General features: G+C 41.2%; 1 protein-coding gene across 3 annotated transcripts in view; it reads right to left on the bottom strand.

Annotated features, from left to right (window-relative positions):
* Clcn4 (Cl-/H+ antiporter 4) overlaps window positions 1-15,011 on the bottom strand; it is a 77,409-nt gene that overhangs the window by 18,503 nt on the left and 43,895 nt on the right. For all 3 annotated transcript variants that reach the window (XM_085837894.1, XM_085837893.1, XM_085837895.1), the window contains exons 9-12: window positions 13,504-14,049; window positions 10,634-10,820; window positions 9,143-9,541; window positions 3,055-3,271 (exon numbers count right to left, since the gene is read on the bottom strand). In XM_085837894.1, the coding sequence (XP_085694020.1) occupies window positions 3,055-3,271; window positions 9,143-9,541; window positions 10,634-10,820; window positions 13,504-14,049 (1,349 nt within the window). The remainder of the gene's footprint in view (window positions 1-3,054; window positions 3,272-9,142; window positions 9,542-10,633; window positions 10,821-13,503; window positions 14,050-15,011) is intronic.

Here is a 15,011-nt window from a genome sequence, read left to right as displayed (position 1 = left end):
CAAGTATCTATACATAGTCTGGGACATGTTTTATTATCTTTAACCTAGAGATAGAGTCTAATATACTCATGATTGGTAACACAGGCTATAGTCTAAGTTCATGGGAGGCTGGGACATTTGGATCACTTCAGCCCAGAAACTCAGGGCAAGCCTGAGCAGTTTAGTGAGACCAGTCCATTTACCATCATCATCAACAACAACTGCAAAAACAACTCAAGTAAAGTATTTATAGTTCTGAAAACCTCTTCATAAAGTTCTGTAACTATAAAGTCTGCATGTTAGATTGCTTCCAGCAGCACTGAGGAAATGTAAGTTCTAGATCTGCCTTGAGTTTGAGCATAAATCATTCCCTGATCTACAACAACAAAACATCAACCCAGAAGGAGGCAAAACAAAACCCAGCAGGCTTCATTAGTGGCAGTAAATGTCCTATTTGATTTAAATGGAGTGTTTGAACTCCCAGCATCTTTGGGTAGCACTCCATGAAAATCCGGTGAATTACAAATGGCCAGATGTAAGACAAAGGACCTAAAATGTAGACGAAAGCAGCTGGGGTCTTCTGAAACAGCTATGCTGCTCAGACTCCTATGGAGCACCTAGCGAGGATAAGGGAATCTGATATAATCACCTATATTTGTTTTCCCTTTCTAGAATGTCTGGTGGAAAATTTATCCAAATTTGATATTAGTACTTGAAGGCTTCTTAGATTCCAGGTACAAAGCATCTCTGGTTCCTACTTTTTTTTTTATGAATACTCTGGGCCCCATACCTAGAGATAGCCAGCAGACCATCAGGTCAATGGACAGGCTCAGACTCTCATCCACTAGAGCAGGGAAGGCACATGGCAGTGGAATGCACCAAAACCATGAGCTGACTTGAGCCAGGCCTGCCCTGGCTGAAAGCCCAAGGAGAAGATGAAAGGCCCCACAAACAAGAATCCCTTGCCAGCACTAACGTATCAGCATCTGTATTTGTTTAAAACATGTAGAGCCAGAGAACGAGGGAGAGTTGTTTTCTCTTAGAACATTCGGAGCCAATTTCAGCACCCAGATCTTCACAGGAAAACCTCATGGGGCTCCATGAGGTGTAAGTGGGCATTGGGGGCAGAATTTCCTGACTGAACTGGAAATTCCAATGATAACTGACATCAGACTATTTTAGAGGAAAGGAGAAACTGCAATACACTTGAGATGGCCTGGGCAATCATTGTGGTATTTATTCCATGCTGAAAACCCAAGTGCAGATATTCATTTCAGTGGTTCTCAGAGTGCGATCCCCAGGAGCTTGTTAAAAACTCACTTTCTCAGAACTTACCCAAGACCTCAGAGCCCAGTCTGGAGTGGAAAACAGAAAATGGGTTTCCCCTGGGGGTTTATCCTCACGTGAGGGCATCTAATGTATTTTCAAGTGTGAGAAAGTAGAGACTACCTCTAACTTTCATGGGCAGTTGTGATCTATAGCCTCAGTTAGAATGAAGGAGAAACCTGTCCCACCAATTAGGAGTTGTGCAGCTCAATGTGTACACTGAAAGCTTATAGAATCTGTAGTCCTATGAAGCCAAATGAGTAAGATTCCTCACTTAGAAACTATAGTCAACCCAGGATCCTTCTACTATGACACTAGTGTGATACTTTTAAGCCAAATTTGTGGGTTTGTTGCAGGAAACCTGTTGTACAGTGTAGGACTTTTAGCAACACTTTCATTCCCTATCTACTATGCAACTATACTGCCACTTCCTTGGGTTGTGGCATCTAAAACTGTCCCCAGATCCAACAGAATAAAAACACCCTTGTTGATGACTAATAGATACTGTAGTGTGTTGATTCTAGAATAGCAGATGCTGTTAAGACAGTTCAGCCTGAATTCTACAGAGGCCTGAACTGTGTTGGATATCAACATCGCTTATCTCCAGCCTCTGACATAGGGAGTACAGTGGATAGATGTCTATGGCTTCTAGCACCTTTCTCTATCCAATGTTTTGAGGATACGGAACTTGGGCCATCTCCTTGAACCTGAAGAATGGCCAGCAACCCAGGCATTATCATAGCAATTTGATATTCCTGTTTTTGATTTCCTGGCCTGTGACAACACAAAACAAAAGTTTCAGAGATAATGCCGTTAGACTATCAAATTCCTCAGTATACTCTTTGTGTACAAAGGTGTTATTTAAAAAAAAATACACTGTTGTATGAGGCAACTATCTGAGAATAACAGAGATGTGGCATTTACTTTTGGGTAATAATATCCATGATAAAGTAGGTGAGCAAAGAAAAGTTGTTCTCAGCTAAACTCAACACACACACACACACACACACACACACACACACACACACACACACACTGGTCATCCACCAACATGCTGTCCTCATGTAAGAGTTAGGAGCCACACTCATCCAGCTTGCTGTGATGAATTCCCATTTTCTCCCTTTACTCCTTTACAGTAACTTTAGAGCAACAGCTCTTCAGAGGTTCACCTTACAGCCAATGTGAGTTTTTCTGAGGGAAAATAAACTATTTATTGCCATATCTGGATATTTCTCAAAGATTCAGCCAGTGTAAAATATACACACTTTTGTGTGTTTTAGGTTCCCATCCTTTAAAAATGGTGTGTCATCGATGAAGGTTTTGAGTATTGTACACCCAAGTCTATTTTCCCCATAACTTCCTTTAGCTGCTCCTTTTGGCATACTACTATGATTTTGAGTGACATTTATGTCATGGAATAGCAGAACTAACTGCACCTTCTCCCTAAGCCAAGTGTCACATGGCAGAAGAAAGAAGTTGTCCTTTAACTACTCCCTTTGACTTAACCTTCAGACTGAACCCAGGCTATAGTTTAGTCTAGAAGTTTCTCCCTCTTCCCAGGCTACTGGTCCCTACCTCTGCTCAAAGTTCTCAAGCTTCTTGTACAGTTCTTTCTCAATACATCCAACTGAGTTTAGTGGTAGCATCTGTCCAGGACTAGTCCAACCAATGGGCCATGACTTCCTTAAGGGCAGACACATTAAAGCTGGCCACACTATGTACTCTCTCTTCCCTTGTCTGGATACTCACCCACTTCGTGTCACCAGGCATTGTCGGAGCCCCAGTTTCCGGAAAATGTCCACGACTGTCTCCATGGGGGTATGATCTGTGACCGTGAAGGGGCTCAGGTTCAGAATGCGCCTCAGCTTCAGTGGATGTGGACTGTTGGCAGGCAGCTCAGGAGGCTCCTCTGTGAAGTACATGATGGAATTGCTCACAATGCCCTCTTGCCTCTGCCTGGCATTTTCTAGAAGAGTGAGAAAAAATGATAAAGCCACATACAAAAACTTTGTATTTCACTACCCTTACTTGCCCACATACAGCATCTCAAAATCTCAAAAAAAGGAGTTTGGAGGGCAAAAGGCACAGTCATAACAAGTACTTTAGCCAAACATCTGTGGATCTGGCATCCCTCTCACATGCTGTGAGAGGCCCTGCTGTGACCAGAAAGTTCACTGCCAACATCTTACAAGATGGGCCCTCACCAACATGACCCTATATAGATGTCCCCTGTTTTCCTCTAGACTCCAAAGCACCCCAAATGATCAAAGGTCCTCCATCCTCACTTTTATTCCATCTCACCATGAGCTGAACTTTGTGTGAACAAGAAACCTCATTTCACTGCCCAGTAACCTTAGCACAATGGTTTTTTTTTACAAACAAGCTTACAAATGGCCTAAATGGTATTATGAACCCTAAAAGAATGAGAAACCAATAAGACTTGCCTAGGCTCATAGCCCAGAAATGCCGCTCAATCCCAAATATGACCCTCGGGACCAAAGAAACAACCCTAGAAAAGCTGCATCCCTTCACCTCTTGATTCTCCTCTCTTTAAAATGTGCCATTTCATAGATTTCACAAAGAAAGATAGTAAAACTGTTATGGTAGCAATTACTTCATTTCTGTCTGTAGGCAACGCCATACGATGCTGAAGAAAAGTAGGGTAACCGGAATTCATTAGAGTTACAGCTTAATGTAGTGCTAGAAACCCAAGCTATTTTAAGTCACACATGAAATAAATCCATCGGTCTCAAGATATTTCTCCAAGGCTATTTTCCTGCTGTTGGAATTTTAATCTTTCTTTTAGTTCATGGGAAAAGGTTAGGGAAAATGTATATCAGGGCCTGCCTTAAAAATGAATGCCAGTTCCTATAGTACAGTTCTTAACCTTCTCAAAGACGACTACTATTCACCTATATTGTTCCTTCAAAAATAAAATTCTTACTGCTTCCTCTAAGACCATTTAGTGCAATAGAGTACTCTAATGGAATACTGGCATCATCTGGGTCAGGCTGAGTCTGAAAGCGGGTCTCTGTTGTAAAGAGGAAAGGCAGGCCTGCTGGGCAAGTGCCTGCACATTATGCAGGTCAAGATGAATCTAGCTACATCAAATGGGATGTTATTCAGCTACAAATACTCAATAACACTGACGTACAGCATGTTTTCAAGTGCAGATCCTATACGATCCACACTACAGGCTACACACTGTGCTCTTGTCTCCTAATCCAAAAGGTTTCTGTCTTAAAGCTCTCAGGCACAGAGGCCATATTCAGTACATACTTATTTGCTCATTCCCACAAGCCAAATTAGTCTCTTAACATCCCATATAACGTGATTTCCATTCACTTCAATAATCAGATTGAACATCAGGATTGGATCAAACCACAACCATTAATCGAGAACTGATCACATGGGTTTGTCAAGCCTCTCATAAAACCATCCAGCCCAGTTGATGAAATAAACAAGAATAAGCATGTTTCCTCATAATCTCCTGATACTGTTTGAAACGCTGATAAAAACAACTAGGAACTCAATGACGTCTTGCTTACCAGTGTATCTCCTGTGCCAAAACCATGTCTAAGAATGCCATAGACACAAAACATTTTGTTAAAGATTTGTTTTCATTTGGATTGTGTGTTTATGTGTACCTGTGTGTGTCTGTGTGTGCACTTAGGAAGGCCAGAAGGAGCATTGGCTATCCCAGAACCGAAGCTACAGGATGCTGAGAGCCATCTGACCTGGGTGATGGGAAGGGAACTTGGATCCTCTGGAAGAGCAGCAAATACTCTTAGTTGCTAAGCCATTTCTTCAGCCTCAACACAAAGCATTGTTGTCATATGCATGTGTGTATGCATTAGTGGATAAGATCTAGCTAATGTCAGTGTATCTAGCTGTTTGTCATGTAGAATAGAGCCTATTTCATGGAAGGTGCATTATAAAAGATTGCCCAAGATTGCTATTTGCCACCAGGCAAGGATTGTAAAAAGTAGCTGGGATCAGATGTGAATCTGAGTTCTATTTCTTGCTATTCTGGATGACAGTGGCTAATCCTTTCAGAATGGTTCTCCTAGGTTACTTTGAAACTAAATTATAAAGATTTATATTAAGGTTTGAAACTCTGGAAAAGGAGGTGCTATACCTATGCTTCTGAGCAATATCTTGAACCCCCAAACATCTAGTCTTAAGACATAAAAGATAGGAAGAAAATTCACTGAATATTAACTATGGTGGCCTTTGTTTAACAGTGAGGGTATCTTTTAATTTTTTCCAATTTTTTTCAATAACTTAGGAGCATTATTACTTTTACTTTTAAAAGTAATAAAAATAACTTCATTTTTAAATGTTTGAAAGGCCAAGCACTTAAATGTATCTTTCAATGTTTGTAGAAGGTTTCGTCATAATATTGTACTAGAACTAGTCTTAGTAGACACAGCTCCTTTGAAAATGATGTATATTTTATGAGCACCTGCTAAGGCTGTTCAACCTCATATTCCACTTTCTTGTAGTAATAATGTCAGAGGCAAAGAGGGTAATTAATATGGTGTTGGTGACATGCATTTCACATATGTGATAGATGAAGAAAAAAATTCTTAAGTTAGAAGTAATCAAACATCTAATATGCCTGTGAGTGGCTTCAGAACAATGATTCTTAACTGGGAACAGTTTAGGTCCCATTCTCAGGGGAATTTAGTCACAAAATAGAAAAGCAGAGTGCCACTAGATTCTAGTGGAGAGAGAATAAGGATGCTACCAGATCCAAATGTCAGTGGTATTAAGGTTACTAGCCTTTACTTTAGAGTAATTGTTTCCAGGGAAGCTATGCTCTATTACCCAGTTGGTTAAGAATGCTTCCATTTAAAAAAAGCACAATTAACAAGAAAGGTTAAAATGGAAAATTGGAAGCAACCACTCTCATGCTAAGTAGCAATATGACATGACTTAAACGCTACGTAGAAGGAAAAGATTATTTTATAAGATACTACCTCCCAAAGCATGGAGAAATCTCTCACACACACATCATATATTTTAACACTTAGCAGAAAGTAATTAACAGCACTATTCCACATGACCCACTCCAATAATTAAGAGTGCTTCCAGACAGAAACCTCTACACTTACAGAGTCTGTCTGGCAGATCTGATACCTATCTTCTCATTCTGTCCTGAACGTGGATCTCTTTATGCAAACAAGCATCTTCCATATGCTGGAGAATCATTATTAAGTCATCCACTAGATGAAAAAAACAACAACAATGAGAGTTCCCTTAACTCTTCTCCATAAATCTTTAACTTTCCATTCCTTTAATCATCTCTGTGGCTTCCCACTGAGTCCTCTTGGAACCTGTACTTGCTTAATTGCAGAAGCCAGGACTTGAAGAGCCTGAGCCCTGCTGAGTACAGAAAAATCTTCATATTTACAAAGAGTAATGAGAAGGAAAATTCCCCTTGCTAGGAATGTGAACAAGGGTCGCACACAGAGTCCCAATGACAAATAGCTCTGATTCCCGCACGGTGGCGCTAGCCATCACCCTCTAATATGTTCTCTGGTCTTCCAGAAATGGAATAGAAATGACACAACATGCCTAATTCATTCATTAACACACATGCGTAAAAACACTATTATGAAATCCATTACTTTGCTAACTTAACAAAGTTATTTTTAAGTTTTAAAAGAAAAGAACAAAACGTAAAATGTAAGCAAATCCTTTTTCTCATTTCTTATTCTTTCTTCATGACAACTTTCTTGAATGTTCCTTGCAGTAGCCCTTAAAAGTGAACTTGGCATGAAAGAGTTTTAGCACACCGTTTAGTGCCCTATCTCAATATTCATGCAAAAGCATACAATTCCTCAAATATAGGTCTTAAATCTCACTACCAGAAACTGGTGACCCTGTCATTTCCATAGCTTAGGAAAACAGCTTGTCTGATTCCTTGGAGCAAACCCCCCCTTGCCTTTTCTGTAAGTCACATAAATATCAGCTTCTGCACAGAAATATTATTTACACTGCATGGTGCCTCTTCAGATATTCCAAACATAGCTTCTGAGAGGGTGCACACTTGCAGAGCTTCAATTTCTTCTCCAATGAGTTGATGCCAATTACCACTTCCCACTTGATTACAGTAATAGATTTAAGGAAAATTAGTAAGCTGTCTCTTAGCAGGTGTGCCTGGAGCAGCACAATAGGTAATGGATTCTGTGACATTTATTACTTCAATTTCTAAACTAAGCCTTTGCGTAAAAGATTTTAGGAGACTGAATGCATTTTAAAGGCTGCTGATTCCATTATTATAAAACAAACCCAACCCTACTTAAACAACTTTTTAATGATCTCATTATTTGTAAGGCAATATTTACCCCTCAAGGCACCTCCCTATTCCAAGATAGGACCTATAGAAAGAGAAACATCTCTGAGTGCTCACAAAAGAATTTGCCATGGTACCTAAAATGTAAGCTGAAACTTTGTTTTCAGTGTGAGCTAACCATTAAAGTTAGAAAGCAGTGCTTATCTACACTAACATTTGGACAGCTTTAGAGGAAGATATCTTAAATATATTTTAAGATATTTAATATGGTAAAGGAGTTTTAAAAATAGAAAAGGAAGTTCCTGGGAAATAAGAACAAAGGGCCAGAGGATAAACAGCAGCCTGGTGAAGGTGTGTTAGCAGTGAGGTAACCAGCAGTCATGCAAGAGGAAGAAGGTCTCATTGTTGCATGCAGGAACATTCTAGAAGATGGGGTGGAACATAACACTGTCCTATGGGTATAAAAGTTGTGCCAGAAGCTTGTCTCCCATATGATGTAGGAGTATTTCACAGATCATGGAGCAGGACTGATGATTGCCAGGCCTGATGTTTGCCATGCATGGGAAGATGGGCTACAGTGGCACTTGTACCTACTACATCCCAAGGTCCATAGGACTTGGTCCTCTGAAATACATTATTTCTCCTTGCCTGGAGCTCTCTCTACAACTTTTACCCAGGTCTACCTCTTGCTTCCCTTCCACTGCTGTTATCCCTGGCAAAATGGATCCATAGACTGGCTTCCTTGGACAGCCTTTCATTGGAACACCCCACCTATACATTATTTCCTTCTCTGCTATCCAAAGAAAATAGTGTGACAGCAGCAGCAACATTAGCATATATCCTGGCAGGAATGGAGTCCCAGTGGATGCCTGTACACAGCATCAAATTTCTAACGAGAACTATCTAATCTACCTCAGGGTAACTATTGAGTTGAAATCTTAACTCTTTGCAATGTGAGTTGTGATCAGAAACATGGTATGACTGGGAAGCTCAGAAAGAATATAGAGTCTCAAAACCCAGTGAGCCAGTTAAATCAGAATTTGTATCTTAACCTGATCCTAGATGACAAATACACTGAAATCAATGCTTGGAAACTTCTGGTTTTTAATTTTTTGTCATAAATTTTGTTTTTGAGAATTTAATATATGAGTACAGTTATTTATAGCATTTCCACACCTCCTTCTCCCATTCCAACTTTTCCTATGTTACCTCTCATATCACCTAAATTTCATATTCTCTTCTATAGTTATTATACATATGCATATACATACTAAGCTCTCTTCTATAGTTATTATAAATATGCATATACATACTAAGCACATACAACCTACTGAATCCATTTTGTTGCCTATATGTACACAGGTTGAGGACTGACCACTTAGACTTGACATGTTGGGGGCCTATCAAGGAAGTCCTCAACTCAAGGAACTCCCTGGAACTCATGTGTTGATTCTAGGGGAAACAAAAAACAAAAAACAAAACAAAACTACCATTTGTCTCTGAGGAAAATGTGAAAGCCTCCTTGTTCTTACTCACTTATAGCCAAGATTAGCTCCCGCCTCTGGGCAAAGCCGATGAGACGCTCCGAGTCTCTGGAGACAACCACAGGAAAGCCGTTGTAGTCTGTCTCCTTAATGAGAGTTTCCACGTCCTCCACAGTCATGCTGTCCTGGGTTAGTACTGATAATGGTGGTTCTCCCCTCCGGGGCCGCATCACATCAGTGGCCAGCGTACGGTGGGTGAACTCATCCTTCACATCAAGAAATGGGTATCCATTCAGATGGATGTGGGCTTCATAAATCCCTTCTTTCCCAAAGGCATCAGCCACCCACTTGCTGGTGACAGCAGCTGCCATCAGGGGTACAATATACTCCAGACCTCCAGTCAGTTCAAACATAATGACCACTAGAGACACTGTCATCCTAGTCACTCCACCTATAACAGAAAAGGACAATGAGATTTAAAAGCCCAGCCCTAGTCCCCATGAATGTGTGATCTGTGGAAACAAACAAACAGATCATAATTTCATCCCCAGCAGGCTCTCTAATGAGAACTTTCAGTACTTCTCATACTTGTTCCAAAGAGGCAGTCCCATATAATGAATGGGCTCAGACTGTTAAATCCAGCTTTGCATCAGGGACTTGTACATTGCCTAACGGAGTTCTACTCCAATGAGGAACATGGGTTATATATTCACCCAGATCCTGCGCCTGGCTTTTTGATGAGTGAATTCTACCAGACTATCCAGACTTCTGACAGTACAAGCAGCTCAGAAGCCAAAGAGTTGTAGAAATTTTAAAGAATGTCAGATTGGACAAGGATCCAACTTTCCCTAGGCATTCTAAGGCAATTCCAACAAAAGGATACTCTAATAAATAAGGATTTCTTAACCTTAATACTTAAGATATAAGGTATCTATTATCAAGAAAGTCCTATGCTCATAAGCTAAGGAGCCTCTGTGCCCTCTACCCACTATACACAAGTGGCACTTGTATTTATGATAAGGGAAAGTATCTCCAATATCACTTGTTACAAAGCCATAGTCTAGATCAGTGGTTCTAGAATTTCCTAATGCTGTGACCCTTTAATGCAGTTCCTTGTGTTCTGGTGATCCCCAACCAGAAAATTATTTTATTGCTACTTCATAACTGTAATTTTGACACTGTCATAAATTGTGATGTAAATATCTGTGTGTTCCCCTGGTCTAAGGCAACCATTGTGGTTGTGATCCTCAGTTTGAAAAACAGTGTTCTAGATGGTACATCTGTAAGATCAGCCTGGGCTTTTGAATGGCTGGACAGAGGAGAGCCTTCTAAAACATGTGAAAGTGTGTGTGTGTGTGTGTGTGTGCATGTGTGTGTGTTGAACAAGGCATGGACTACCAAGATGTAGGGATTTACTTATTACCAGAGTATAGCCTAGCCTTATCCCAAGCAAAGCCAATGCCCAAACTCCTCTCTTTCTTCTTGTCTGACCTCTAAGGTAGATCAGCACCCTGCCCTCCTCCTTCCCCACCTATGGCTGTACCTAGACAGGCTGCAGCTCCCACCATCGCATAAAGCCCTGGTGTGACACAGTCCGCTCCAGGCCTGCACCAGTTCCTGAAGATGATCCAGTCATGGTGATGGTAGGCCAGCTGCTCCACACCGATTCCCACCATCCGGCCTGCCATGGCTCCTACAGCCATACTGGGGATGAAGAGACCTGAGGGAATCTCGAAGGAGCACACAGAAAAAGGGCAGCCTGAGAAAAGGAGGCCCAGATCACCCAGTCCAAGGAAGAGTGAGAGTCTCCCACCCCCACAACATTTGCATTTATTTGCCTTAGGTCCTCACAGGAGACACAGCTCTTCAAAACAAGGAAGCTGAGGAAAGGTGAGACAAATGATTTGACCCACACAGTCGCTTAGGTAGTGGAGTTCACTGCAACTCATAAAGAACACAGTTTGACACTTTCATTTCCTCTCCTTCAAAGGCCAGCCCCTTTGCCTGCTGTGCATTAAAGAATAAACTTCACTGCAGATAACATTCCAAGCCAGCATCTGCCACCTGAGCCTCTCAGCACTTTCTCACTCCCCTAGCTGTGTCATTCACACTGGCTTTGAAAATTAAATGTCAAAGCCACAGCATGAGAACAGATGAGGGGGGCCTTCATTTGCTCCCAGGTAAAATAAACTGAGTGTACTGCATGTCAGGATAGCTGTCCTGGATCCTCCAAAAGCTTTTCAAAGACTTACTGCTCTCTCCAAAGGGTGATGGCTGGACACACCTATCAGGGGGAGAGGAGAAAAATATCCCCTTCCTGACTCAACTCGTTTTCCAAGAAGCTATCAGAATATTTTCCAGCGATCTCAAGGGCAGCAAGAAAGCAGACTGTGTGGCCTAATAGGTGTTGGTAGTGGTGAGTTTTCTACATTTATGAATGAAACATGTTTTGGGTTAGCTGGTGATCATATGTAAGCTTCAGAACTCCTTGACTCCCGAGTTCAAGGAGAGTCCACAAGCTTGTCGATCTCCCAGCAGCTGCTCTTCCCACCACCCCAGTAGCCATCAATGTGAGGATGAAAGCAGATCTTTAACCTCACTGAAGTGAAGGAGGCAGCCTCTTGTGCAATTCCTAGAGTTCAGGATGATCTTTGAGAAACTATCTCTTTCTGAATTCCCTTTACTCCACAGTTATTGAGTCCCCCTTAACTTGAAAATAAGCCTTTCTTAGTAAACACTAAAGGGTACCCGTAGCATCTTCCTGGAACACAAAGACAAACTCCTTTGATGGGAACGGAAGGATAAGGTCTGCTTAATGAGTTCTACCCATCTTGTGCTTTACAAATTCGCCATTTCTGAGAGTCTGTAAAAAGAAGATTTTGAATGTGCATGTTTTAGGAAAATTCATTAAGCTGTGGTCCACTCCGTACAAATAGTATTCTGATAAGTTTTTAAATAGAAAAAAATGGTACTATTCACAACAATTAAGAGGCAAAACCAGTCCAGCTGTCCATTGAAAGTTGAATGGATAAAGAAAATGTGGAATATACATAGAACAAAATACTATTTAGCCAATAAAAGGAACGACATATTGGAACATGGTACAGCATGGATGAACCTTGAAACCATGATGCTGAGTAAAAAATGCTAGACACAAAAGGGCACATATCCCATTCTCTTTATATGAAATTTCCAAAATAGTAAAGCCACAGTATCAGAGAACACATGAATGGCTGCAAAGGCTAGAGGAGAGGAGGGTAAAGAGTAACTATTAATATAGTGTCTTTGGGGGAATGAAAATATTCTGAATCTAAATAAGCAATTGCTATCCTACATTCGTGGATATACATAAAGACAATGAATTCTATACTTTACAATGATAAACGTGGCTAGGTATGACACTAACATGTATTATCCCAGCATTTGAGAGGAAGAGGCTAGTGGATAACAAGTTCAGAGACAGCCTGATCTAAACAATGAGACACCATCTCAAGGAGAAAAAGAAAGCAATAATAATGTCTCCATAACATGGGAGGTATGTATACCTGAGTTGGGTTAAAACAGTACTTCAAACCGGAATGAAATAACTTGTCTTCTCTCCAAAAATGGAAGCATGCACTATTATCCACAACTCTCAAAAACATCAAAAACATGTATGCAAACAGCCCATGGCATGAAGCTACTTAAAGTCAGACAGGGGAGCAATTACTCTGTGTCCTTCTGATGCTGATGCACTATTCATGTTGCCTGGTACAGATCCTTTGAATGCTGGAGGCTTTGCCTGTGTCTTTCCAGAGCCATGCACCCTTCAAGAACAGCATTTTGCATTGGTCTCTATATCCCAAAGGCCTGGTATCCTTGCTCAGGATACAGATAATTCTCAAGGGCTCTCTAACTGCCATTACTCACTTAGCAGCTAAACCTATATTTGTCTAAGACAATGGAATGACTTGATGTCCAACCCTGTACCTCATAAATATCCCACAAATTGGCTTGGGCCGTCATCTACAGCTTCTTTAACTAGAATGTGGAAAATAGCCAGGTGTGATACCATGCGCCCTTAACTGCAGTTCTTGGGATGCATGAGATCTCTATGAATTCAAGGCTACTCTGGTCTATATAAAGCAACTTCTGGGCCAGAGTTACACTGTGAGTCCCAGTATTTAAAAACACACACACACACACACACACACACCAATATAAAAAGAAAATGAAAATAAAATGTCTACTTCATATGCTTGCTGTCCAGAGAACTGTTTCTATTCAATAAAAAGAAAATGAAACTCACGAGAACATTCAAGAAAAACGTTTCTCTTCTTCAAATCATAATTTTATTGGGAGAATAATTAATTAGCTGTCCCCCACTCCCCCAAAACAGTCATGCTCTCTTCCCCTTCTTTCTGCTTTACTTACCTTCATGCCAAAGGTAAATATAGTAATGACTATTTTGAAGATCAGTGCCAAGGCCAGCTGCCACATGGCTGTGTAAACTCCAACCCCAGCTGGCCGGTCCGGAATGTCATCCACAGGCCGAGTCATATTGGGGTCATTGATGTAGTCACAGAGCTGAGAAGACTCAAGAGCCCCACAATCATTGAATAGCTCAGATATGAGCTCACTGGTGCTCTGGCGAGTGTAGGGATTGGGATAGGCAATGATGGCGGTGATGGCTGTCACCACAATAACCTCCAACACTGGATACTTCCCCAGCCTGGTGGTTTTACGCCTCCTGCACCAAGCAATGTTGCAGCGTGTGAAGAGGGTTCCCCATAAACCCCCAAAGACTCCAAGAAGGATGAAAGGGAAGAGTTCAGCCATGTACCAGGGTGTATGATACTCCACATAAAAGAGAACCAGGCGGCTATTTCCAAAGGGGTTGATGGAGCGCAGTGTGAAGGCAGCCACCAGGGCTGCAAAAAATGACCTCCACAAGGTTTTCAAGGGAAAGTAGTAGCTGACCTGGGACAAATAGATAGAAAATCACAGAATGAACAGAGAAAAGACTGCTTAGAGCTTTTCCCTTGGCTTAGCAGCTACCTGCTGGCACTTGAAATAAAAAACACATTCTATGACCAAAAGTATATTCCACTCGTGTTATCAGTTTAGGTTTAATTGTAACCAAAAAGTCACTCAAGGAAACTCATGTCTAAATATAAACTTGTAAACTGAGAGTACAACTTGGTGGTACAGTGTTTATCTAATAGTCATAAGATCCTGGGTTCACACCCTAGCACTAAAAGACTTAGTATAACAAAAGTTGGACAGCTTTAACCAAAATAGGCTGTGCTATGTTTTGAAGAGAAATGAAAGGCTTGGATATAGCTCAGAGGTATAGCAAATGTTTAGTATGGTCCAGGACCTGAGCATAAATGAAAAAATTAGTATATGTACTCATAATACTGTCCATGTCACAGAAGTCTTCCCAAACTCAATAATTCTTTTTTTTTATTTTTAATATTTTTATTACATATTTTCCTCAATTACATTTCCAATGCTATCCCAAAAGTCCCCCATAGCGCCCCCCCACTTCCCTACCCACCCATTCCCATTCTTTTGGCCCTGGCATTCCCCTATATTGGGGCATATAAAGTTTGCAAGTCCAATGGGCCTCTCTTTCCAATGATGGCCGACTAGGCCATCTTTCGATACATATGCAGCTAGAGACAAGAGCTCCGGGGTTCTGGTTAGTACATCATGTTGTTCCAACAATAGGGTTGCAGATCCCTTTAGCTCCTTGGGTACTTTCTCTAGCTTCTCCATTGGGAGCCCTGTGATACATCCAATAGCTGACTGTGAACATCCACTCCTGTGTTTGCTAGGCCCCGGCATCGTCTCACAAGAGACAGCTATATTTGGGTCCTTTCAGCAAAATCTTGCTAGTGTATGCAATGGTGTCAGCGTTTAGAAGCTGATTATGGGAC

The sequence above is a fragment of the Mus caroli genome, unplaced genomic scaffold (genome assembly GCF_978045245.1).
Source record: "Mus caroli unplaced genomic scaffold, Mus_caroli_1 scaffold_5, whole genome shotgun sequence".
Lineage (NCBI taxonomy): Eukaryota > Metazoa > Chordata > Mammalia > Rodentia > Muridae > Mus > Mus caroli.
This window is presented reverse-complemented; position numbering and strand designations above follow the sequence as displayed.